We start from the raw sequence: 22770 nt of genomic DNA, 5'->3' as shown, positions 1-22770 counted from the left end.
TACCGACCATAAATTTATGAACACTTGGCTAAGTTTTTCGTTACAAACTTTCCAAAACATAGTTAGACAGAACTTTGTGTCAACTTTGCACACTTTTGTTAACCTACACTTAGTGAATACGCATAGACGGGCACACTTTTACTAGCTTACATCATGTAAATTCAGTGATTAATGTAAGCTGACATAACCAACCATTTGTTAGCTCGCATTACTTGTCACTACTGCTGAAACAAGGCCGTTCCTTCACGGTAAGTTTTTACCAAACTAAATTTTTCGATTCCACCACCGGGTTTTATTCCAAGAAGCAGATTGGATTCACTTCCTGAAAGCTATCAATCAGTCATCTACACCTGCTATGGATCTTATCCATCACTCAGACCTCGATGATACGACGGGAAGTTTTCTTCGGGGTGAAAAATTACGTCGTCAAGAAGCGACACCTTGCAGGTTCTTAGAAGGGTCACCTTGGTTGGTTAAAACGAGAACATTCATAACTGCTCATATCTTGTCTGGAGAACCAGTTCTACAATTAATTATTCGAAAGCATTGGTCTCTTAAAGAGACAATGCGGAAACGTTTTTTGAAAAGCAAAAACTTTTGCAAAAAAAATGCTTTGTTTGCATTTAGCAATATTCTATTTAAGTGGAAATCACTACAAAGATGAAGACGAAACGCAGTACCGATTGCTAAAAAATCAAACAAATTAAAAACGATCATCAATCTTTCGTCATAGTTCAGATTTTGTGGCCCCAAGAACTCTTTCGTTTTCCATGATCTTCTTCCCATAAAATAGAGATGCTTTCTCCACTGTTAGAAGGCCACGTTGAACCAACAAACGCGTCAATTTCTAAAACGTTAAAAGTAATCCTTACAATATATCTTACTTTTTCTTTTTTTAGATAAAATATTTATAAATGCAGACTTTTCATTACCAACTTCTGCTCCCTCACGAGCGCTAGCGGTTGCACATCAATATACTTGTTAAGCGCGTAATCAACTTCATTGGCTATGTTCAGAAAGGTCTGTCAAAAATTGAAAAATAAGTTTCATTTGTAATGTAGTTTTCCTATAATTTACCCACCAATACCAAGATAATGGATTTTAAAAGTATATGTTTCAGATAACATGGTCAGTAAATGTACATTGTAGTCTACAGTATCTTCAGCATTGAAGACAAATAATTAGGCCTGTACCTGTTCATCTTTCGTTATTCGTTTATAATCCTCAACATCTACGACGCCATTCCTGTTAATATCCATCGTTGCAATGATGCGTGACGATAGATCACGTGGGTTTCTTAAGTCATTTCTCTATGAGCGAAAGGTTACAAAATATCAAGTCATGCCAAGCATCACAATTGCTTTAACAAGTTGCTAATCCTAAATGCCGCTTCTCTCACCAAGTCTTTGATCCATTTCAGAACGTCTTCCGTGGAAATTTTCTTTTTTTCTTTCAATAATAGAAGGATCTTAATTCTAAAGCATGACACAAGATGTTCAGATTCTGCCAATGAAATTATAAGTCTGACAACGTGCGAAACATTGCACTCACGACAGTGGAGGTTGACTCCCTTTAACAACTGAAGAGTCAAGATAGTCGCTTGCTGCATCTACAAACGTTAAAATAGCGTGATTTGCCTTCAAACGACATATCGCTGCAGCAGTAGCTTACCGGAATTTTCCTGTTCAAATCGGTATTGGTCCAACGTTGGACGACTACAAAATTTTCCACATCTCTCCTCCGTGAGATCCACGTGGCGGGATCCGGCATCAACGAACCAAATATTTATCGCAAGATTATTTCCGAAAGAATTTACCTGATGATACCTATGACGTCATAAAGGCGGTGACGTCAATTAAGTTTACGTCATACCTTATCAAGGCAAGGTGATGCGAATTTCTTTTTTCTCGAGTAAATAGAATTCCGAGCGCGATAAGTCTACTCAAACTCAAAATGCACCTTAGCACGTTTGCTATTTCTTCCATTTGTTATCTGAAGGCTATTATGGACTGCATGTAACCGGTTGGGGTTAGGGCTTACCACAGTAAAGGAATAAATAAGCAATCTCCGGTTGACATGTCCACTATTCCATATCTTGTGCGTGCAAGTGAAGGATATTTCATATAATTCACGGCGTCAACGTCGACACCAGAATAAGCTCCAACCTTGTCTATGATCTCCTTGTCCCAATCCTAGATTCAATTATTCAGTAACTATTAATATTTTTAAATTGTTTCTGTGACATCATGACCATCATAAATCTCTGCCTGCAATCAATCTTTCAAGAACATTTTCAGATTGATTCTATTTTCTTGTACTTCGTAATTGTTATGTATTTTAATAAACTAAGAATCTTAATTAGACTAAAACATATAACAGTTAGACGAAGCAGTAACGCAGCACAAAAAACTACAAATTTTCTTTGGGAAACCCACCTCAAGAAACGCAAAGTTCTTTCACCGGACCGGGTAACAAAGTATTGTATACTACAATAATGCAATTAGCCTAAAATAGGCTGTAACCAAGCTGGTATGGATTAGTTTTGAACAGTACAAAGGTAGCTCAATGCTCATGAAATGGTACCGCTTACGTCATCAGTTGTAAGCATGTTGATAAGGACAACTCTCTTGCTTCCTCGGTACTGGCATATGACGTTGTTGTATTCATCTGCATGGAGAACAGACTTGGTACCTCCGTTGCTAAACCACATAACCTGAAATTATTTACTGATGTAACCAATAAGGAACAAGAAATTGTTGTAGTCAAAGCAAGATTGGAATGGTTTTATGAGTTTTGGTTTGCAGAATTTTGCAGGTAAGTTAAAACCTTACCGCACTCTTTTTGTTATGTCAACTCACATTTGCAATTAAATCTTTTTCGATTGCTTCGCATTGCAGTGGTTCCGGCAATTCAACATCGTGTCTAAATAAATTTTTTTTTCAATAAGTATTGTTACAAAATCCAACACCAGATTGAAATACTAGATATGGCACATGCGGTAAAATTGGGAAAAGCTGTATTCAGCTCAAACAAACAGAGCTGCAGTATATACATTGTATAAGCTATGTATAGAAATCAAGCATCTCCAGTCAGCAACTATTTCTAGTAAAACGTCTTCAACAAACCCACCTCAAGAATTGTGGAACCTCATTGACCATGTAAATATCGTTCGACTTGTATTCAGTCACAAAATCTCGAAATGGAACTTTAACTTTTGGCTTCACACGAATCTCTTTCTTTCCTTTTTCAACGATCACCTCTTCAACCGAGTCAGGGTGACTGACGAAGAAGGAATCGTTCCTATAAAACCCGTGTTTTCGTTAAGTTTTCACTTACCCGGTTCATATGCTGCGACTTATGATGTAATCGTTGGCACTAAAAAGGATTTTCTATTACCATTCTTTTACGCGGTGTTTTTTATGATAAGACACAGATTGCCATAACCAATAATAATCAACAATATATTGTGATTGTGTAGAACTTCTCAATAAGAGGTGGTCAAACCTTATGTCTTAACTTCTCATTAAATAGACGTTCTGGTTAACTTGCAATTATATCGAAGTTAAATCTACATTCCACGCTACTACGATGACGCCAGTCCGTGTATACATCAACGTTACGTTGCAGCCACCATTTTGCCAGATGAGCAACCACGGATAAAGCAGCGACTGCATGGAAGTGCGATTTAAATGGAGAAGGTGTAATCTAAACACTACACAGTACACACACACACTACACACACACACACACACATACACACACACATGAAGGAAGTGGAATTTTGCACACACACACACATACACACACACACACAGACACACACACATGAAGGAAGTGGAATTTTACAAACTAACACGGTTAGTCGACTTCTTACCGTGAATTAGTGTATAAATAACGTGGTAATTCTTATGCACTTACCATTGTTTGACGGGTGTTGAATCTACTAACACACCTTTCATTAAAAGCGGGATACCCGGCACAACATAGTTATTAAAAAACGTGCGAGTGCTAGGAAACTCGTTTTCTAATGGCACATTAAAGTACGACCCGGCGCTCCCTAGCGGTTCCATATGACCTTGCAAATTGTCATGACTTTCAACAGCACGTGATAAGAACAGAACCTGAGAAAATAATACGGTTGTTTTCGCGATGCTATAAGATTTTGTAACGTGCAGATTGACCATACTTGACAGACATGAAAGCTAGAAGACAAGAAACTGAAGCTCTTTGTTAACTGTAACAATAACTTACCACTATGATGTAAGACAAAATAAACCTGATTTTAATTGCATTCATTCTTCTAAAAAACTTTAGAATTTCTACTTTGCGTTTAACTGAACGGCCTTAACTGCAGATCGGCGCAACGTGCATCCATGAAACGTGCAGACTACCTCCCAAATATACGGTACACTTATACCAGCCCTAGTATATGGAGACAATCTAGCGGCCGTTGCGTCCAGATGTTGCGTAGCAATAAGCTTGTCGTCAGTTTACGCGACAGGAAACTAGCTCAGTAACAAATATTCTCCTATACGCCCGTAGAGCACATATAGTTGTTGGTAGAACACATGGAAAGAAGAAAAAGAACGGAGGTTTTGTTGGAAATTTATTACTTTTAACGAGCAAAATAAAAAAACTTGTTTAAAACACGCAAAACGTTTACGCCATAAAGGTGCTGAAGAAAGTATTTCAGCAGAAACTTTGACATTGATTTTACATTAAAGTAAGATTCAACATAATTTACACAGTGATATAAAAATATAACTAAACAATAAAGCACAATTAGGACAATTAATACAAGCATGAACCTTACGTCAGTATATGAAGAATAATTAATAACCGAAGAAGATTCTACAAAAACATGCAATTGAAAAAACATGGACAATTGGTGGTGAAACGAATACAGTCAAAAGAAAACGAGACAATGCAAGATTTAAATTAAAACCAGCTTCATAAAAGTTTGCAAATCGACTAAAACTTTGTTCCGTGATGCTCTTTCTCGTAAGCTCCATTGTCATAAATCTTCACTTGAACCCTCGAAGACGACAGATCAGACGACTCGTCATCGTTATAAGTCTGGTTGTCATAACTGCCTTCATGGGACTCGTTCGATTCGTTGGAAGCACTGGCTATGACGTCATGGTCATCACCATCGATGACGTCATCGTCATCTTGAACGTTGGCGGCTGCGAGAACCATCTTAGAGAAGTGAGAAGTGGGGTCGCTTAGAAGAGTGGACGGTTCGTCAAACTCAACAGCCTGGAAAGTAAACCATATGTTTTCAAGTTCAAGTTGCTGTAACCGCGGCGACATAAATCAAACAAAACAGGGATATTAATGACAATTCACTAATGTTTACGCCGTTGTTTACGGCGCTTCACAGTCAACAAACAACTGAGATGATATAATGCAGTAACTGAAGTGAGTAAAAACACGCAGTTACAAGCAAACGAAATTATAGAATACCTTTCCATCGTCCATCACCAAAATCTTGTCACAATTTAAAACTGTGTTCAATCGATGTGCGATTGTTAACATCGTGCAATCCTTAAACACTTCGCGTATCGTCTCCTGAACCAAACTGTCAGTCTCGCTGTCAATCGCAGCTGTTGCTTCGTCCAACATAATGATTCTAGAGTGCCGCAAGATGGCGCGCGCCATACACAGGAGCTGACGTTCGCCGACGCTAAAATTTTCACCATTTTCGACAACTTCCGCCTCAAGTTTTTCAGCAAGTTCACTTATCTGGGTTAAAAATTTATGTGAGGAAAATATTGATAGTTAACTGAACTAACTGAATATTGATGAACATAATTGGTTGGAGAATGTAGATTGCAGGCTTATAATACAACCACAAAATTATAATTTGTTGTCTTTATATTTGATTCGACTCAGCTAACGTTTAAATGGCAAGTTTGTTTAAAAGCTACGTTTTAAAAATAAATAAAAGTAAAGTAAAGTAAGTAAAGAAATAAATAAAAATCAACAAAACTTACCGCGTTTTTCATGTGAGTTCGCTCTAGCGCTTTCCAGATTTCCTCATCAGAATATTGTGAGAAAGGGTCCAGATTATAACGAACAGTTCCAACAAAAAGCACCGGATCTTGTGGAATTATCGAAAGATTCTTGCGGAGATCATCTAGTCCAATTTCATCAATGTTGACATTGTCAATCAAAATTCGACCACTTGACAGATTGACAAGTTTGAAAAGAACCGTTCCTAATGACGACTTTCCTGAAATGTTCGTTATAACGGCAAGATACCAGTGAAAAGTGTATAAATATGATTACAAGACAACCTAAAGTTTCATCATATACAAGTCCAATAGTCCATGTACTAAAACGGTTTACTTACTTGGAAATGATTATAACTATTAGCAGAAAGTATAGGCAGCGATTAAAAATACCTGAACCAGTTCTTCCAACAATTCCTACTTTTTCCTTTGGTCGAATAACGAGGTTAACTTGCTTCAAGACAAGTGGAAGATCGGGTCTGTAGCGCATGCTAGCTTGCTGAAGCCTGTGACAAAATACTAAATAATGAAACCAAAGCTCAATTAATATCAAACGCGATTGACTTAATCGTATTGAGATTGTCAAGGAATAACATAAAACAGTTGTCCAGAACCAAGTAATAGACGGGCAGTTGGGTTTTACCTAATTTCGCCTTTCTGGGGCCAATTTTTAGGTGGCTTTTTAAAGGTTTTGCCCGGTTCCACTTCTGACGGGCAATCGTTGATGTATTCATTTATTCTTTCAACCGATGTGAAGTAAGACTCGGTCTCGACGCTGAACCGAACACAGATTTGGAATAAACCTGTCATCTGTGAAGAAGTAATTGACAACGTTTTCAGGGTAAATATGTGAAGTTGAATATCCTTAAATACAGATATTACCATAATTGACCAATTTCGCGTCACATTTCGTCTGCGTTTTTCAATATTTTACAGATTTAGATCACAGTGTTAGCGTTATCCTAAAAATAAATTTACAAAGCGTATACGACCTTCACAATTGCAAAGGTTACAAAATGAACCTCAATTTCCCAATAAATTGTCCAGTCAATTACCGTGATCGCATATGAGAGGGCAAGTCCAGCAAACGACGCCGACGTGGCACCAAGAGCCTGAGGGTAAATTGTTGAAAAGACGACAAACAGAGCAACAACCACTGTCACGGTGATGGTCAAGCAGTCCAGCCTTATAGCGAGCCACCTCATCGAGCACAAGTAGGAGAAGTAAGGCGAGCTGTTGGCGTCCATGAGTAGACCGAACCTTATTGAAATGGAACAGAATATTTATTTTGCTACTGAGCTTGGTAGTAGCATTTGTCACTTTTGAATGATAAAGTTTGCATCTGACTCTACAAGAACCTCATTCGCAATTGCAATAAGTCGATGATCCAAATAAGCCATGTCAGGCACGTTTACCAGAAGTCTAAAATCGTAAGTTTACCTTTTTATGACGTCCTGAGTTTTTTCATAAGCGTGTATGGTACCGAGACCTTGGATGGTTGAAGTCACGTGAGAAAACCAGGGTGATCTAAAAATCATAGAACCAGTAAGTTTGAAATATGACATAAGTTCAAAACAACGGAAGATAATCTTCAGTCTCAATCAAAACATCGCTTAAATCTCTTTTAGGTAATCTTGAACCTGGTCACGTTATCCAATCGTTTAAACTCCCTGACAGCGCTCCGGAAATAAACGTAAATGAATCCAAACACCACGGCCAGGACGGCAACCGCGATGGCAAACCACGGGAAGACGATGATCATCGTGATCAGGGCAAAGACCAAGAAGAAAAACTGCGTTTGAGAACAAGTGATGAAGCTAAGGGATGCAGTTATTAACACACTTGTCCACCTGGTGAGTTTATTTTATGAGGTAACTTACTTGCTGCAAAAACAAGTTCAGTATCAGTGGAAGGCGGACGTCAAGGTCATCCAAATCACGGGAAAATCTACACAGAATGCAAGATACAGAAAAAGCGTTTGCCAGAATAGCAATTTCAAGAGGCATAGTTTTGATCAAAATTTGACATAGAAAAGCAGCCAATTTCAAAACAGTTAATGCCGAATAAGAAGCTGTTTTCAAACCTATTTAAGATCCTTCCAGTAGGCGTCGTGTCGAAGAAAGACATCGGACTCCCAAACACAGTCCGGAAAACTTGATTATGAAGATTGGAGGAAGCTCCGACTGTGCTCCGGGTGTAGAAAAACGAGCAAAAACAGGCCAGTACAAGTGTGATGATAAGGATAACGAAATAAATGATCTGCAAAGAAGAAGATAAACGTTCGATCTTCATCGTATCATGTTATAGCAGACATACAGGTCTTTTTTTAAAGGTTACGCAGTAGTATATGTGTGACGATAGATAATTAATATGTCATATCTGCAGCACTAAGAAAGTTTGTAAGAAAATTCGAAAAAATCTAGGGGTTTTATGGGCTTTTACCTGGTAGAAAGATATGTTTTCTCTGGTTGATATGTTAGGGTCCCTTTCATAGCAAGTCGGAGAAACTGTCGTAGAACCGTTTCCTTGAAGGCAAGCGAGTGTCAAAGTTATATTTATGTACGTATTATACCATAACACTTTTCTTACTGTAAATAAATCATAACAGCAAAACTGTCATACCAACTGCTAATGTGTTGTTGATACATGCACCCCCTTGGTTGATCCAGAAGCTCAGCCACCAATTGTCCAAAGTGATGCCAAACACTTGCAGAAGAATGGCAATTCCGAGGAACAGGGTTAGTAAGTAACTGAAGAAAAAAGGCTCACATTAACAAAACAATAAATTAACAGTTCCCACCTTCAAAAAGCATATACTAAAAGCCATAACGTGTATTTATCTGTATCATTTGGGCAAACAGTTGCTACTTATTAGCAACATATGGCTTGCTTATGGACGCATAACGTTGTTCTAACTTAGTTCGCGAAATTGTATTCCAATAGACAGAAAATTTAAGACAACCTCTCTTCGTCTTACCCTCCTGCTGCTTTGAAATAAGCCAAGTACGCTGAACCAGAAACTGAACCAGAACTTTTGGACTCGCTCTGGATTAATACAGCGGGTTTCCTCTCCACTTTTTCACCTGAATATCAGTCATGTTATTGTAAAGCCGGTAAAACCTGATTCTTAACTGGTAAAGCCTTATTCTAGGAATACCATTAATTTTACCTCCATTCGGTTTATTTTTTCATGCCTATCATGCAACGACAACAAACAAACATTATGCGCTCCTTTCAAATTATATAAAAAAGATTCCACCTTTATTTTCGTTTTCTTCCACTTCATCGTCATAATCGTGTGTAAAGACAACACCGCCCTCTGCCTCAACGCTTGCTATCGATCGAACGCTCGGTAGACGGCGGAAGTGAGTCGGAGAGCCAGACGCTTTGAAGCTGTTTGAAGCGATTGAACTGCTGAGACTAACTCGGTCGTCTACAAGAATCGTCATAAAAATACGTTTATGTTGTGTTATTAATAGCAAATTAACTATATTTACCGTCAATTTTTCTTATTTTATGTTAAGATGTCACCGAACGTTTAAATCCGAGTCATAAGAATAGGTTTCTGTCGCATAATCCAGTTAAAGTTTGACTCGCCTAAATTTACACGAGATCCTCCACTTATTGTCCTCTGACGAATGATTTTTTTCACTAGATCAGTGTCAACCACTTCTGTGTGGGATTTCTTCTCTTTCTCTTGTTCAAGGTAGAAATTACTAAACAAAGAACAATCAACGATTGCATAATTCCCAGACTAGGCTTATAACTAAATGCATAAACGTAATACAACTATGACTTAATGTAGGCGACTAACGTTAAGAGAACATTAGTTAAAAATTAGCATAGGCTGAAATCTTCGACAATTTTGCCGAAGCAAAGTGAAAGCTGCAATTATTCAGTTTACTCGAAGGAATGCGAAAACTCACTCAATAAGTTCGGCGTAATCGGACTTGTTCGTCATAAGCTCGTTGTGTTGACCATATTCAGTAATTCTGCCTTCTTTCAGCATCACAACTTCGTCACAATCCTTCAAATATTGCAACTGATGCGTGACGAATATCACCGTCCTGTTTGCGAGAATATTCTTGATGCATTCGAAGAAGATGTGCTTGCCAACATGGGCGTCGACGGCAGACAGTGGATCGTCCAATAAAACGATTTCACGTTCGCTGTAAACCGCTCTGAAAATAAGAACCAAAACCACGTGGTTAGCCCAAATAAAATTACAACGCAGCAGGGCAATTGCATTTCAACAACTTCTACAACAACCAGCCGAGCTAATGCAGTGTAGGTAATCTAGACTCTAGATTCTAGAGTGTAACAAGAAATACAATAGCATGGTTGGTACCTGGCCAAGCTTATCCTCTGCTTTTGTCCTCCGGATAGGTTGATTCCTCTCTCCCCAACCTCAGTAAAATCTTTGTCCGGTAAGATCTCAAAGTCTGAGGTCAAGGAGCAAGCTGCCACCACTACACAGAGTTATGTCATTAGAGTCTAAAACTATATGAAAATAGTTCAACACATAAACAATAGCTTTTATAAATTTACGTTTCAATACGACGTTATAATCACTGTATACATTTAATGACACCTTTATCATATTTTTCTTTGTCCCATGGCATTCCAAACAGGATATTGTCTCTGACACTTGCGTGGAATATCCAGGCTTGCTGTGGCACGTAAGCCAGGGTGCCATTGATGCCAACACTTCCTTTCTGGATTCGAAGATGTCCCAGAATTGAAGAAATAAATGAAGACTTTCCTGATCCAACAGATCCGCAAATCCCTATTAACCTGCGCAACAAGAGAAATATTGAAGGACCAACATATTGCTGCGACGATATGGTACTTACTTTGCCGACTAAAAAAGAGCGCACCTCCTTTTCGGAACGGTGATGGAGACATTGAACAAGACTTCCACGGTTTTCTCCGGGTTGTCGTCGTTTGCAGGTTGCTGTTTGCTGTTGCCGGCTTCGATTCGTTTGGGATTCTTCTTGGTGATATCAATCTTCTCTATCGCATCCCACGCACTGGTGAGATTCTTCAACTCAACCGCGATCTCGTCACTTGATGTCTTGATGTAATACTCCTCCATTTCCTCCATCAAGAGCAGGCTGTCTATGCGGTTGAAGGAGACGAAAACCTGTTGCAAAAAGCGTTTAAAGTAGTAGGTTAAGAGTCATTACACAGCAGTAGATAAATGGGCTTTCTAAAGCCTGCAACTGTATTTAAGCTCCTATCAGTTCAATGGCCTCACCTCTGACAGTGCTTTAACTGCCTGCGGCATCACTCCGAGAATGATTCTCATTGCGTTGAAGACTGCGATGATCGTGAAAGCCTGAAACATGTCACGATCACTTTAAACACCAACTTTCATTAAAGTGTCTTCGGCAAATAGTTTTCATGTTCACTTAGATGACAAAGTTGTGTAAAGTTATGAACTAAAACAGCACTAAGCACCTTCGCTGCGTCCAATTCGTAGCCTATGAGAGTGTGGACCAGGAATAATAGGACAGTCGACATCACAGGGACTATAGGAACAATTGACACCATGAAGGCTTGGACGAATCCCGCTTTTGTGAGAAGTTTTTTTTCCTGGTCCCGGATTTTTTCTAAAAAGAAAGGGCAAAATTCAGTGCTTTGTGTTTGTAAACTTGTGCCTAGGTATGATGCCATGATAAAATTAATTCTTTTATAGCCAACATGAACACAAATGTCAATGTTTATCTCCGAATAACGCTGTGTCATCGTTCGCAAACTACGTATGTCAGTTGATTATAAAAATCATACTGAGTCCACGTTGTGTGCTCGAACCCAATCTCTCTCTTTCATAAATTATTAACTTTACATAACGTTCTGTTTGAACAAAAATCATAACCGCGCCCAGGTCAGCAATTTGAACGCGGTCCTTAGTTTTATTACGTCATCTCGCGAGCGGTTATTGTAAAAGATGTTATGCAAGAGAATCGCAAAACACCTAGGTGGTGCACAAACAGCTTTAATCAGCAGCATTTTCAAGTGAATACACGATCAACACAATCTCAATGAAATAGACGATCACCTACGTCATCAATTACTTCTGTCTTACCAATTGCTATCGCAAAGCTTTTCTCCCAGGCGTACATCTTGATGAGTTTGACACAAGTCAAGATCTCGTTCATCATTCTCACTCTTTTATCGGTGATTATAATAGTTTTCCGCCGATATTTTGCCATCGTTTTCCCGAGAATCATCTACAAAAGGGATGAAGGACCAAGTAAAACGTTGACTGAGAATGGAGCATTAACACAGAACCAGCTACATCAGAGGCCACTGGATTTCATAGATTTAATTTTTTGTAAGTTATACAACTTCTCTCATTACCTGTATGGGAATGAAAGTAATAAAAGCAAGGATTCCTATAAGAGCAGTCCATCCAAGGAAAATACAGCAAAAAATTGTCGTCACAATCAACATGAAAGGAGCACCAAAAAGAATTCCCCCAAACATGATCAACTCTGCCAGTCGCTGTCCATCGTTTGCCAGCAAGTTGACCAGCTGAAAAAGAACATTAGACGTCATAATTAGCGTCCGCAATTGTGAGGATGCAATCTACTCAATTGTAAGGTTGCAATTTAAACTGATATTTCAGACTGACCTCTCCGATTGACTTATCCTTCAAACTCCGCAAACGGGCAATCTTCTGGAAGACAAAGGAGAGCACAGCTGCTCTTGCTCGAATCGCGGTTCTGCGTAAAAAGGTTAGAAATACTACATTGACCAAGCAACACATGTTGACATCGTTGTTAGCAATTTATGTAGGACATTTCTAAGATAAAAAGCATATATATTTAGCAGTGAAGCCTTCAGAGTACGTTTAGTCGTTTACCTGTAATTAATGGCCCAGAAAACAGCAAAGAAAATTGACCTAGTGAACTCGGTGCAGGCTAGTCCACAGACCAAGCCGATGCCGTATCCTAGACTTGGATTTGATAAGTCGGCAAAATTCACCAGTCTGTCCACCAAGAACGCCTAAAAATATCGGTTTCAGTTCCCCCAACAATTTCCATGAGTTCGGCTCGTACCACTCATTGCAGCAATATGATGTCATAAAGTAAGTTGTGCCGTGGAAGAAGATTGAGTAACTTTCCTAAGCACTTGACTGTAAAATTTTCTGTTTATTATTATGAAGTAACTTTCACCAAAGCCGCACAATTCTCTCTCAAAAGTTACATCACACGATTTCGGGTGACTTTTGTCAGGGAAGCCAGCTATGTACCTATACTGGAATAATCCACTTCACAATGGACAGAAGGCCAACTACTGTATAGAAACTTGTTCCAAGCTCCAAAGTTTTTAGATTATGTTGAGAGTTAGGGTTAACTTGGGTGTAAATGTTGAACAAAACTGAAGAATCTGCTAACAAATTTTAGGCTTCTGATAACGGAGTTAGAATTATTCCGGCGTTGAGTTTAAGGTCAAGTGACATTTTTGTTAGCCTTTTTTTACGCCATGTAAACATAGCATTAGCACCCACTGCTTCTTTAAGTGACAAAATAAGACAGTATGTTGTCACATAACAAATATCAAAGTTATTTCTCCCCATAGAATAAAATAAAACATACAAGAAAAGACATTTCGTTTTGCCACGAAAAATCATTACTTGTAATTTCAATGAGACAGCAAACTTACAGGTCCAAGAAAAGCACCAGTTACAGAGATTGATATGGCGATGGCAGAAGCGATCATTCGCGTTCGTATGTAACGAAAGACTGTTCTTTTTATTGAAGGGACTCCATGCTTCTCTTTATCCTCGTTATAAAGACGAGTCAACCTATAAAACGTATTAAAACCCTGTAAAATTGTGTCCGGAAAGACTGAAAGTTTATGGACGATATGAATTCAACTGTTAAGGCAACTAATTCAGGTCGGCATAAAAATATTTACCAACTGAAGCCAAAAACCTTCCGTCGAAAATTTATTGGCGCTTACTAAAAAGTACATCAAGGAGTCACGCATTTGACTTACCTTTCCTTGGACGTTTCCGAAAGATCGTACTTCGATAGAGGAGGAAGATGTTTCGCATCCAGACCCTTTCGCGCTTTCAATATGGTTGATGTCAACCAGGAGAAAGTAAAGAACGAGAAGACGTTTGCGTTGTCAATCGGAGCAGGCACTTTCCGCCTGTTGCGTCATAAAATTGTATATTACGTAACACTCGGTCAAAGTTAAGCATTACACACCTATACGTAATCATTCTAAATACTTAGACTTTTAAATAACGCTTGGTATGGTATATTTGTATATATCTAGTTCTAGTATACTTCAGTACGGTAAAGTTCACAATAGCTTTCAGAATAGGCTACTTCTATATTTTCTCAGCTTCGTATTTTAACGAAGTTTTAAGCTCACTTTGTCAGTCGAATCGGCTTGAATGCCTGCAAACTTCTCCAGTATTTTGAATGATCTGCATCTCTTGCATAAGGGTCATCATCTTCGTCGAAATATGTGACAATTTTACCATTCTGGCTTCCTTCCTTTGCATGGCCGTTGCCCATTTTTTTGAGATCGGATGTGCCATTAAGTTTGGCCATGCTGGGTGTGTTGTTGATATTCTTTTCGTCAATTAAAGTTTTTCAAAACACACTTCAATCACCTACTTTTGATAAATACATACAAAAACTACAAAAACATATCACGTAAGCGAGCAAAACGCGCAAAAGTTGTGCTGAGTCTTAGCCTGTACATAATCTGTCTGCGACAGTTTATTGTCTTTTGGATACAATCTATGCATGATAACGTAGGCTGCAGGTATGTCCGACCGATCATTCACCTTTCGAAAGTTATTGAATAGCAATTTCCTTTTCCCTTGGTGCTGACTTGCGTGCTTTAGAAATACCCCAATCAGCTTAATTAATGATGAAAAAATAAATAGCTCCATACCAGACTACGCTAAAGGTAACTAAAGGTAACTAAACTAGGCTGATTAGTAAGTTCTCATACATGAGATTGTAAAACGTTTTCCTTGCTTACCAGGAAAGTCGGTGGCCTGAGACTATACTTGCTTTGATGTCCGGTCAGTTTGTCGTGTGCTTTCACTTTATATCGCAATCCTATTCAGCCGATATTACTCAGCACTTTGATGTCCGGAAGTGTTCACTGGGTGAAAAGTCAAAGTAGCTACGTGAGAGAGCCTATGACATAATAGAGCAAACATTGTCACGTGTTGCTTTTCATCAGAGGCTTGCGACGGACCAGAGTTGAACTTCTTTGATCGTAAGTAACCGCAATGATTTTGAACAGAAATTACTTTCAAATGGTCTACATTATATAAGTTCACAACGAAATTAGAAGTAAAGCCACGCCACAAAAACAGCTTATTTATTTTCTTTCAGGCATCAACCTCAAGTCAAGTCAAGCCGAAGCTAGAAGGAAATTGGTTGGAGGCAGATATAAAGCGGTGAACGTTACGACAAAGGCGCGGGTTAAACATAATAAATAACAAATCTATCTGACTTTGAACAAATTAGAGAAATTAACGACAAAGTTCTCAGTGAAAAGGTTTATTTGTCTATACGGTCGTGGTTAATTTACCTAGCAAACAATGTGGAATTACGCAGCACAATGCAGTAAGCACTCAATGAAAAGGCATCTCCATGCAAAACGTTACATAACCAAAGAACCTTACCCTAACTTTCCCCTTAACGGTATGCTATGGCTTACGCAGTGCAAACCATGGTCATTTAACGTCTAAGCGATAGTGTAACTGTAAATAGCGCAAAACACCACGAGGCCGCCTCTCTATGTAGGTCAAGTGTCAAGTTCCGCTTAAAAAGCGATACCGTTCATAGCATCCGACTCAGACACTCGCCAAAGCCTTGTTTTGATATTACGTAACCACATAGACTGCAGATATCAACGAACGCTGGTTCGGACCGTCATACGGTGTACTCAGTCGTAACACTAGCGACTATACCTTCCTTTGTGCAGCGAAATGCGACAGAGTAGAAAATAATGAAATAATTTCAATCGTCAGATGTAATAACCCAGCAATCAATGACGAAATATCCGGCAAACAAGCGATGCAAGGCGCAGGGAAGCCCTCAGTCAAGCGGAACGACTATTCACGTAATGAATATGCGTTGTAATGAATATGCATGAATATACATATAATGTAACGAAGCCGATACAGCACTTATAGTACATAACTGTTCCATTGTAGGCAACAAAAGAAAGGTCGTTACTGAGTATGTGACGACTGATGTAATGATTAATGATGTTGTTGAAAATGCAAATTGCGGGCAATGACGTAACTAAGGCATGAAAAAAGCGCTAAATACTGCCAAATCTATCCCGTTAAGTCTAATTTGGACCTGCACGCTAATTATTCAATTATGTTTGAACAAACACATTTATTTTTGAAACTTCAGAATGGAAATTGAAATATAACGGAGATCTATTAATTCACAAACCACGCACGATTGATTTTAATAAAAACAAAACCCTTTCAAAATGGAGAAACGCGCTAAAAGACCTAAGTTTCAACATGTTCTACTGCTACTATAATAAACAAGCGTCCAGCGACATTGGAATTGCAGTAACAGTTAAAGCAAGGGTAATAGCCGAAGTCGAGGGTAAAACTGTAACTCAAAATCAAAGTTCCGTGACCTCATCTACTTCCAATAGACACAAATCTTTTCCATATACTTGAATATCGCCAGAAGATAATGAGATGCTCGATCTCCTTTCGTTTTCGTATGCTTCGTTTACGTAACCACCGTCGCGTGACTCTTTAGAATCGACAGACATCCCAGCAATGACGTCATCACTCTAGACCCCATGTTTGTCTTGGAAGTCGGCGGCTGCGAGGATCATTTTTGAGAAATGAGACTTTCGGTTTCTCACTAACGTTGTCGGTTCATCAAATTCTACTACGCGCGTGATATTATAGGCAGCCTCAAACTTGATGCAAATGCAATGCGCTGCGTATGGTAACAAAGTGCTTTTTGAAGCGGCTGCCCAGGCCTGGAATGATCTCCCGCGAGACGTGTGTGCTTTGGAAAACCTGAACTCTTTTACAAAATTACTAAAAGCACATTTTTTCACTTTGCTTTTTTGTTGCAACGTTTTATATCTGGATTTTTACCGTAACGCTTCGATGTTTTTCATCTTTTATATTTTGTATGTTACTTACAGTTTATTTGTTGACTGTGAAGCGCCTCTGAGCGTTTTTTAATCGGATATTGGGCGCTATACAAATGTTCATTATTAATATAACGCATTTTTTGAGCAAATGATGAGACATCTTATACCTTTCTCATCAACCAGTACCAAACTCTTGGTCACAAATGAAAACTGTGTTCAATCGATGTGCGATTGTTAACATCGTGCAATTCTTAAACGCATCGCGTATCGTCTCCTGAACCAAACTGTCAGTCTCGCTGTCAATCGCAGCTATGGCTTCGTCAAAAACAATTATTCTAGACTGCCGCAAGATGGCGCGCGCCATACACAGCAGCTGGCATTCACTGACGCTAAAATTTTCACCGTTTTCGTCAATTTCCGCCTCAAATTTTTCTGGATCTGCTCATATCTGGGTCGAAAAATAAAGTTAAATTTTAACATAATACATCTTGCTGCCAGTTGAATGCATTAAAATCATGATCTCATGATGCTTTCTGTAAAGTACTGTAGGCGATGCTTTGTATTTTGGGAACATATTCTTGAAACTGAAGGTAATTGAGAATATATTTAGTGAAAAATCTAAGCCCTGAGCTGTTGAAACAGCTCACCCAACACTAATTTCCTTTTCTAGAAAGTTGTAAACTTTTGGGAAAAACTCCCGTTTTTTTCAGGTGAGTTCGCTCTAGCCCTTTCGAAAATTCATCGTCACAATATTGTCAGAGATTCCTGTGAAGATCTTCCAACTTAATATCATCAATGTTTACTTTGTCCATCAAAATTCGTTCACTTGACAGGTTGACAAGTTTAAATAGAACAATTCTCAATGATGACTTTCCTGAAACGTTTAAAATGTGTAGAATTGTAGCCGTAAACTAGTTCCCTACCTATAACTCAAATTGTTCGTTTTAAATTGTAGCCTATCCACGTTTAAGTGTGTGGCGTTGGAGGCGCGTTTCGTTCAATTATGACGTACGTAAATTACTTACTAGCATTGCTTTGTGGTTAACCTCAATTTAGTTGGAAATTTTGCGTCTGTGGAGCAGCCGTAAAATGTAAAAAAAAAAAAAAAAAAAACTCATAATAAAATGTAACCGCTATTCTTTTTGTGTTTAAATTGTTGTTTCTGCTTAAATAAATTCCTACCGGTTTCCAAGATTGCATTGAAGCTGAGCAAAAGCTAACGCACATTGTAAGGTGCGTTACTTTTTTTCTTTAGCCCAGCGTGGAGAGCCGACGCTATCCACGGGCGGTTTTTACATTGTTACAATTACAATCGTTGCTCATTGGTTTGTGTCCCACAAGAAGCTGAGCTATTCAATAAGCTGAATACAGCTATTCGTCTTTTCGTTATTGTTGCAAATTACAGTCATGTTCCAAATCCTGCCCCAAAGGCAGTAGAATCCGGATTATACTTGTTCCTGAACCCTTCAGTGGAGGCAGTCGACTCCGGTATGTCTGCAGCACGATGTTTACTTGGTCTTGAAACCTGCCAAGTCGACCCTTGGTTTACGTTTTGCCAACCCTTGGTTTACGTTTTTGGTTCAGCCTAGTCGGCAAAACTTAGGTGCTAAGCCCTGCAGGGATGCAGCAAGTTACCTGTTTCTATTAGGTGTTGAACCCTGCAAAGTCGACTTCGGTTTACGTTTTTGGTTTAGCCTGTTCAGCTATAGTTAAGTGCCAAACCGTCATACATGCGCAACAGGCCACCAACAAAATCCGACCCGTCAAATCAGTTAACGTGAGTGTAGGTCAGAGTGCAGAGTATGCCACTATCTATTATTAGTTTGGAGCATCAGAGGAAGCCAAATGTTTTTCTTGAAAGGGGGCATGTTGTGAAGATGTGCTCTGGAGGTTGTTTGTCACAACAATTTTGCACACCGGTACTGCAGTGTAGGCTAAAACTACTTCCCTAAAGAGGGGTTAAGGTGGAAAATCAAGATTTTGCACCTATTTTACCACGAGTAAGTTACAATAAGGTAAACCTCAAGAGACTCTTTTGACTTATAAAGGAATCTTTACTTAAATTAATTGTTAGGTTATCTGAATCTATTGCTGTGTATGGTTGGAATACTTTAAACATTTTCTCGGCCGAAAGGTTTTAATATTACAATAGAAATAGTTTACAAGAAAAGGTTTATATTACAGGTGCTGTACACTTTCACAATAATACGTTTAATCAAGAACATAGCTAGTACTAACGCATATAAGATGTCTACTGATTTGCAATCGCCTAACTAGATAACTTAGATAACTCATGTTTATCTTAATGATTCACTCGGCTAACTCTGTTCGCTTGTAGAAGTGCGAGCTCGTATGACATAAGCGATGAGAGTAGATGTACGACATGATAAACGCTGGGAGTCGTAGCAGGTGCAGCTAGCAAAACAATGTTTAGATAATGGGAAATGCATATAGCTAAAGCTGGCACATTTAGAAATGGATAAATAATAATGGTGTTTAGGTTAAGAAGCGAGCATTTCCAATAAAAATGTCTTGTCACCATAGATGCTGGAAAACAACCTGGGAACGTATTAAAAGAAGCGTTCACACGAAGTTATTCAGAGCAAGATTCCAAGTATCAAACGACAGTTGAAGTGTTTGTCAAAAGACATAACTAAAAAACACTCTTAACGGCGTTAAAAAATACTACCCAGGCCGCTGCAAACCAAGATAAAATACAAAAGGTTTAACAAGTTTAAGTTCGCCAATATGAGCAGTACACCTGTCAAAATATTTTATTTCTAATGTTTTTATGATGTCTCTGACTTACTGTTGTCAACTGAATCTTACGATATTCACTTTTAGACACTTTTATAGCATTTTTGTTCCATGGCTATTTACACTTGCACGAGTATAGACAGTAAATAGCCTACACCTATACCTTACAGTAAATACACCTATAATGAAGCGTATATTAATTACTGTCCATTGGTTTGTGTATCACCCAGTTGAGATATTATTTTTATCTTAAATGTTTTAGAATGTTTTTTAACCCACGGCTCAAATTACATTTGTGCATCTCGTACACTTTGCTAATAACGCCCTTCCTCCAAACAGGCGTGCATGGTTCAAAGCACAATCTACGTTGGGCGATCAAGCAGCTTCTCGTTGCTTTCGAGACTGTATCGAGAATCTAGATCATGCTACATGCGTGATCTATTTTTAGCATGTTCAAGCAGTCTTATTAAATTTGCAATATGGCCTGGTTTGGTTTTGTGACTAGCCATTAGACCGGGAAGAGCTGGAGCTAAAAGAGTTCAGCATCAACGTCAACATCAACGATGCATCAACACAATCAAAGATGATGAATCCAACTTTCAATATTCTGCGGTATGGAAAATGTCTTGAAACAAAGTCCTTCTTTTAGTATAGCTGCATAAAGATTTGCCGATACTAAAGTAGCCAATAGATTACAATAGTAAAGATTGCCCACCTGTTAAACACATTCCAAGGTGCTTGCGCAAGATACTAGGCATTAAACGTAAAGTCCACATTACCGACGTGGATGCGCATAAAAGAGCAAAATTACTTTCGATAGTTCGCTTCAATTGTTTGTAAATGAGTAAACAATTCTCGTCTTTTATTTACAAATCCTTCTTTTTTGATCCGTTTCTCTTCTACGCATAAAATCCTGCATCAAGTCGTGCCTGGAAGATGTGCGATGTTTTTAATTTCTCATCTTGGTCAAGAAAATTCGATGGCAATATAGCTCGTCAAAACGTTGGAGTAAAAATACTACTACAAAAAAATGTTGTTGCTTGCGAAAGCACGACCTTGGGTGTGACTCAATATCTTACATGAAAATCTTTCGACTGCCACAGTGACCCACCGTCACACCGCGTTTTCCATCCACTTGACCTTATGTTGGATAACACTGGTCTACAAAAAAAAAATTTTTTTATGCTTTTTACAAAAAGAGGACTTATTCTGGTTAATTTTTGGGGTGCTGATTCCAAAAATAACCTCAAATTTTTTCTATCACGTCAATGTTTTTCAAAAAATGCAATTCAATATTTTGATGGTAAAAGGATATAATTACTATATAGCATAGAGCTTTACACAAGCCTACATCAATTTTGTAGAAGTACAGTAGACCTAAACGATGTTTTAAGGTAACTTCTGGGCGCTGATTCCAAAAACGCTGTTAGTTTTTGTCCATCACCTTGCGTTTAGCTACAATCTCACGATCTTTGATCAGCTAATTTTTATTTTGCATAGTTACCATGGGCGTCCGCTGGGGGTACAAATAGATCAAGTAGATACAGTGGAATTCGCCTATATCGACTTCGGCAATCTTCTTTTTACTCCAAGACGTAATTCCGCTTACCATTTAACAACTTTACCGCACTTATGAGAGAGAGGGTCGTGCGCAGCTGGGAGAAATATTTTGCAGAAGTAGAAAAAATAAAACTGACGCGTTGCAAGATGCTTAATAACTAAATGCAAATATTTTGAGCACAACTGGCTAATATGTGGTGACTTGAAAGTTTTGGGTATGCTACTTGGCCAACAAGGTGGCTACACTAAGTATCCATGCTGTTTATGTCTATGGGATAGTAGAGCTAAAACGGAACATTGGGAACAAGACCAATGGCCTGAGAGAAAAGAATTTACTCCTGGAGGAAAAAACATCCTTAACCAAGCATTAGTAGATCCAAGCAAAGTATTAATACCACCTCTTCACATTAAGCTGGGGCTAATGAAGCAATATGTGAAAAGCTTGGATAAACATGGGGCATGTTTTGGGTATATTTGCCAAAAATTTCCTGCCTTGAGCAATGAAAAGTTGAAAGCAGGAATATTTGATGGGCCAAAAATAAGACCGCTAATGAAAGACAAGAAATTTATCAAAGCCATGAATCAAGATGAAAAAGAAGGTTGGGTGGCTTTTAGCCAGGTTGTGAGTAACTTTCTGGGTAATACTAATACCAAATCACCTGATTACAAAGAACTTGTCAACCGCTTGCTTTACTCGTTTCAAAAACTTGGCTGCAACATGAGTGTAAAAGTGCACTTTCTGCATAGTCATTTGGACTACTTTCCAGAAAATTTAGGATCTACCAGTGAAGAACAAGGTGAACGTTTCCACCAAGATATCAAAATCATGGAAAAAAGATATCAAGGTCGGTGGAATGTTAGTATGATGGCCGATTACTGTTGGTGTCTTATGAGAGATGAGGAAACATATAAACATTCTCGAAAGTCAAAAAAGAGAAAGCTTCTTCCATAAAATAATATTAATTTCAGTGTTGTGAGTTGTGACCTTTATGCAGATATGTGCTGTTATTAATTTTTTTTGCTTTTTACGCCGAGGCATATTTACATATTGTGAATAATGGTATTTATTTGCTCTTACTGTCAAAATATTGAATTGCGTTTTGTGAAAAAAATTGACGTGATAGAAAAAATCTGATGTTATTTTTGGAATCAGCGCCGCCAAATTAACCAAAAACACCTGTTACTTGTAACTCAGCAAAATTGATGCAGACTTGTGTAATTAATTAGTATGAAAGCTTAAAAGGTTGATAAGTTTTGACATTCCTACTTAGATAGGATTTCAAAGACGCTTTTTTTACGATTGGAATGAATACAA

The 22770-nt window shown here is 38.4% G+C and overlaps 2 protein-coding genes across 2 annotated transcripts; both read right to left on the bottom strand.

Annotated features, from left to right (window-relative positions):
- Positions 1-317: 317 nt before the first annotated feature.
- LOC143446087 (jumonji C domain-containing protein 5-like) lies at positions 318-4430 on the bottom strand. The gene is made up of 13 exons (XM_076945572.1): positions 4252-4430; positions 3919-4121; positions 3130-3300; positions 2859-2922; positions 2591-2713; positions 2041-2192; positions 1672-1826; positions 1552-1609; positions 1400-1475; positions 1194-1310; positions 933-1022; positions 681-847; positions 318-464 (listed from the first exon to the last, which is right to left on the bottom strand). The coding sequence occupies exons 1-12, from the start codon at positions 4294-4296 to the stop codon at positions 728-730; spliced, it is 1374 nt and encodes a 457-aa protein (XP_076801687.1). The 5' UTR covers positions 4297-4430; the 3' UTR covers positions 318-464; positions 681-727.
- A 158-nt stretch (positions 4431-4588) lies between these two features.
- Positions 4589-14695, bottom strand: LOC143447431 (ATP-binding cassette sub-family C member 5-like). The gene is made up of 28 exons (XM_076947526.1): positions 14406-14695; positions 14022-14177; positions 13686-13827; positions 12883-13025; positions 12652-12742; positions 12378-12551; positions 12103-12247; positions 11475-11626; positions 11272-11352; positions 10892-11157; positions 10606-10808; positions 10363-10483; positions 9941-10195; positions 9612-9730; positions 9274-9447; positions 8992-9097; positions 8637-8764; positions 8457-8539; positions 8098-8273; positions 7895-7961; positions 7655-7806; positions 7455-7541; positions 7070-7274; positions 6658-6824; positions 6408-6520; positions 5997-6235; positions 5467-5745; positions 4589-5259 (listed from the first exon to the last, which is right to left on the bottom strand). Exons 1-28 carry the CDS (start codon positions 14585-14587, stop codon positions 4972-4974), a joined length of 4494 nt encoding a protein of 1497 aa, XP_076803641.1. The 5' UTR covers positions 14588-14695; the 3' UTR covers positions 4589-4971.
- Between the last annotated feature and the right edge of the window lie 8075 nt (positions 14696-22770).

Source organism: Clavelina lepadiformis, chromosome 2 (assembly GCF_947623445.1).
Source record: "Clavelina lepadiformis chromosome 2, kaClaLepa1.1, whole genome shotgun sequence".
NCBI classification, from domain to species: Eukaryota; Metazoa; Chordata; class Ascidiacea; order Aplousobranchia; family Clavelinidae; genus Clavelina; species Clavelina lepadiformis.
Note: the sequence above shows the minus strand (reverse complement) of the source record. Positions and strands in the feature narration are given on the sequence as shown.

What these genes read in the sequence shown, in the direction of transcription:
- LOC143446087 (XM_076945572.1), bottom strand. Translation starts at nt 4,296, where the DNA reads ATGAATGCAATTAAAATCAGGTTTATTTTGTCTTACATCATAGTG. An exon ending in TTTTGTCTTACATCATAGTG is followed by an intron (nt 4,122 to 4,251) that starts GTAAGTTATTGT and finishes TTATTTTCTCAG; the next exon opens with GTTCTGTTCTTATCACGTGC. An exon ending in ATTTGAACAGGAAAATTCCG is followed by an intron (nt 1,610 to 1,671) that starts GTAAGCTACTGC and finishes TAACGTTTGTAG; the next exon opens with ATGCAGCAAGCGACTATCTT.
- LOC143447431 (XM_076947526.1), bottom strand. Translation starts at nt 14,587, where the DNA reads ATGGCCAAACTTAATGGCACATCCGATCTCAAAAAAATGGGCAACGGC. An exon ending in ATCACCGTTCCGAAAAGGAG is followed by an intron (nt 10,809 to 10,891) that starts GTGCGCTCTTTT and finishes CTTGTTGCGCAG; the next exon opens with GTTAATAGGGATTTGCGGAT. An exon ending in TGGTGATGGACGATGGAAAG is followed by an intron (nt 5,260 to 5,466) that starts GTATTCTATAAT and finishes TTTACTTTCCAG; the next exon opens with GCTGTTGAGTTTGACGAACC.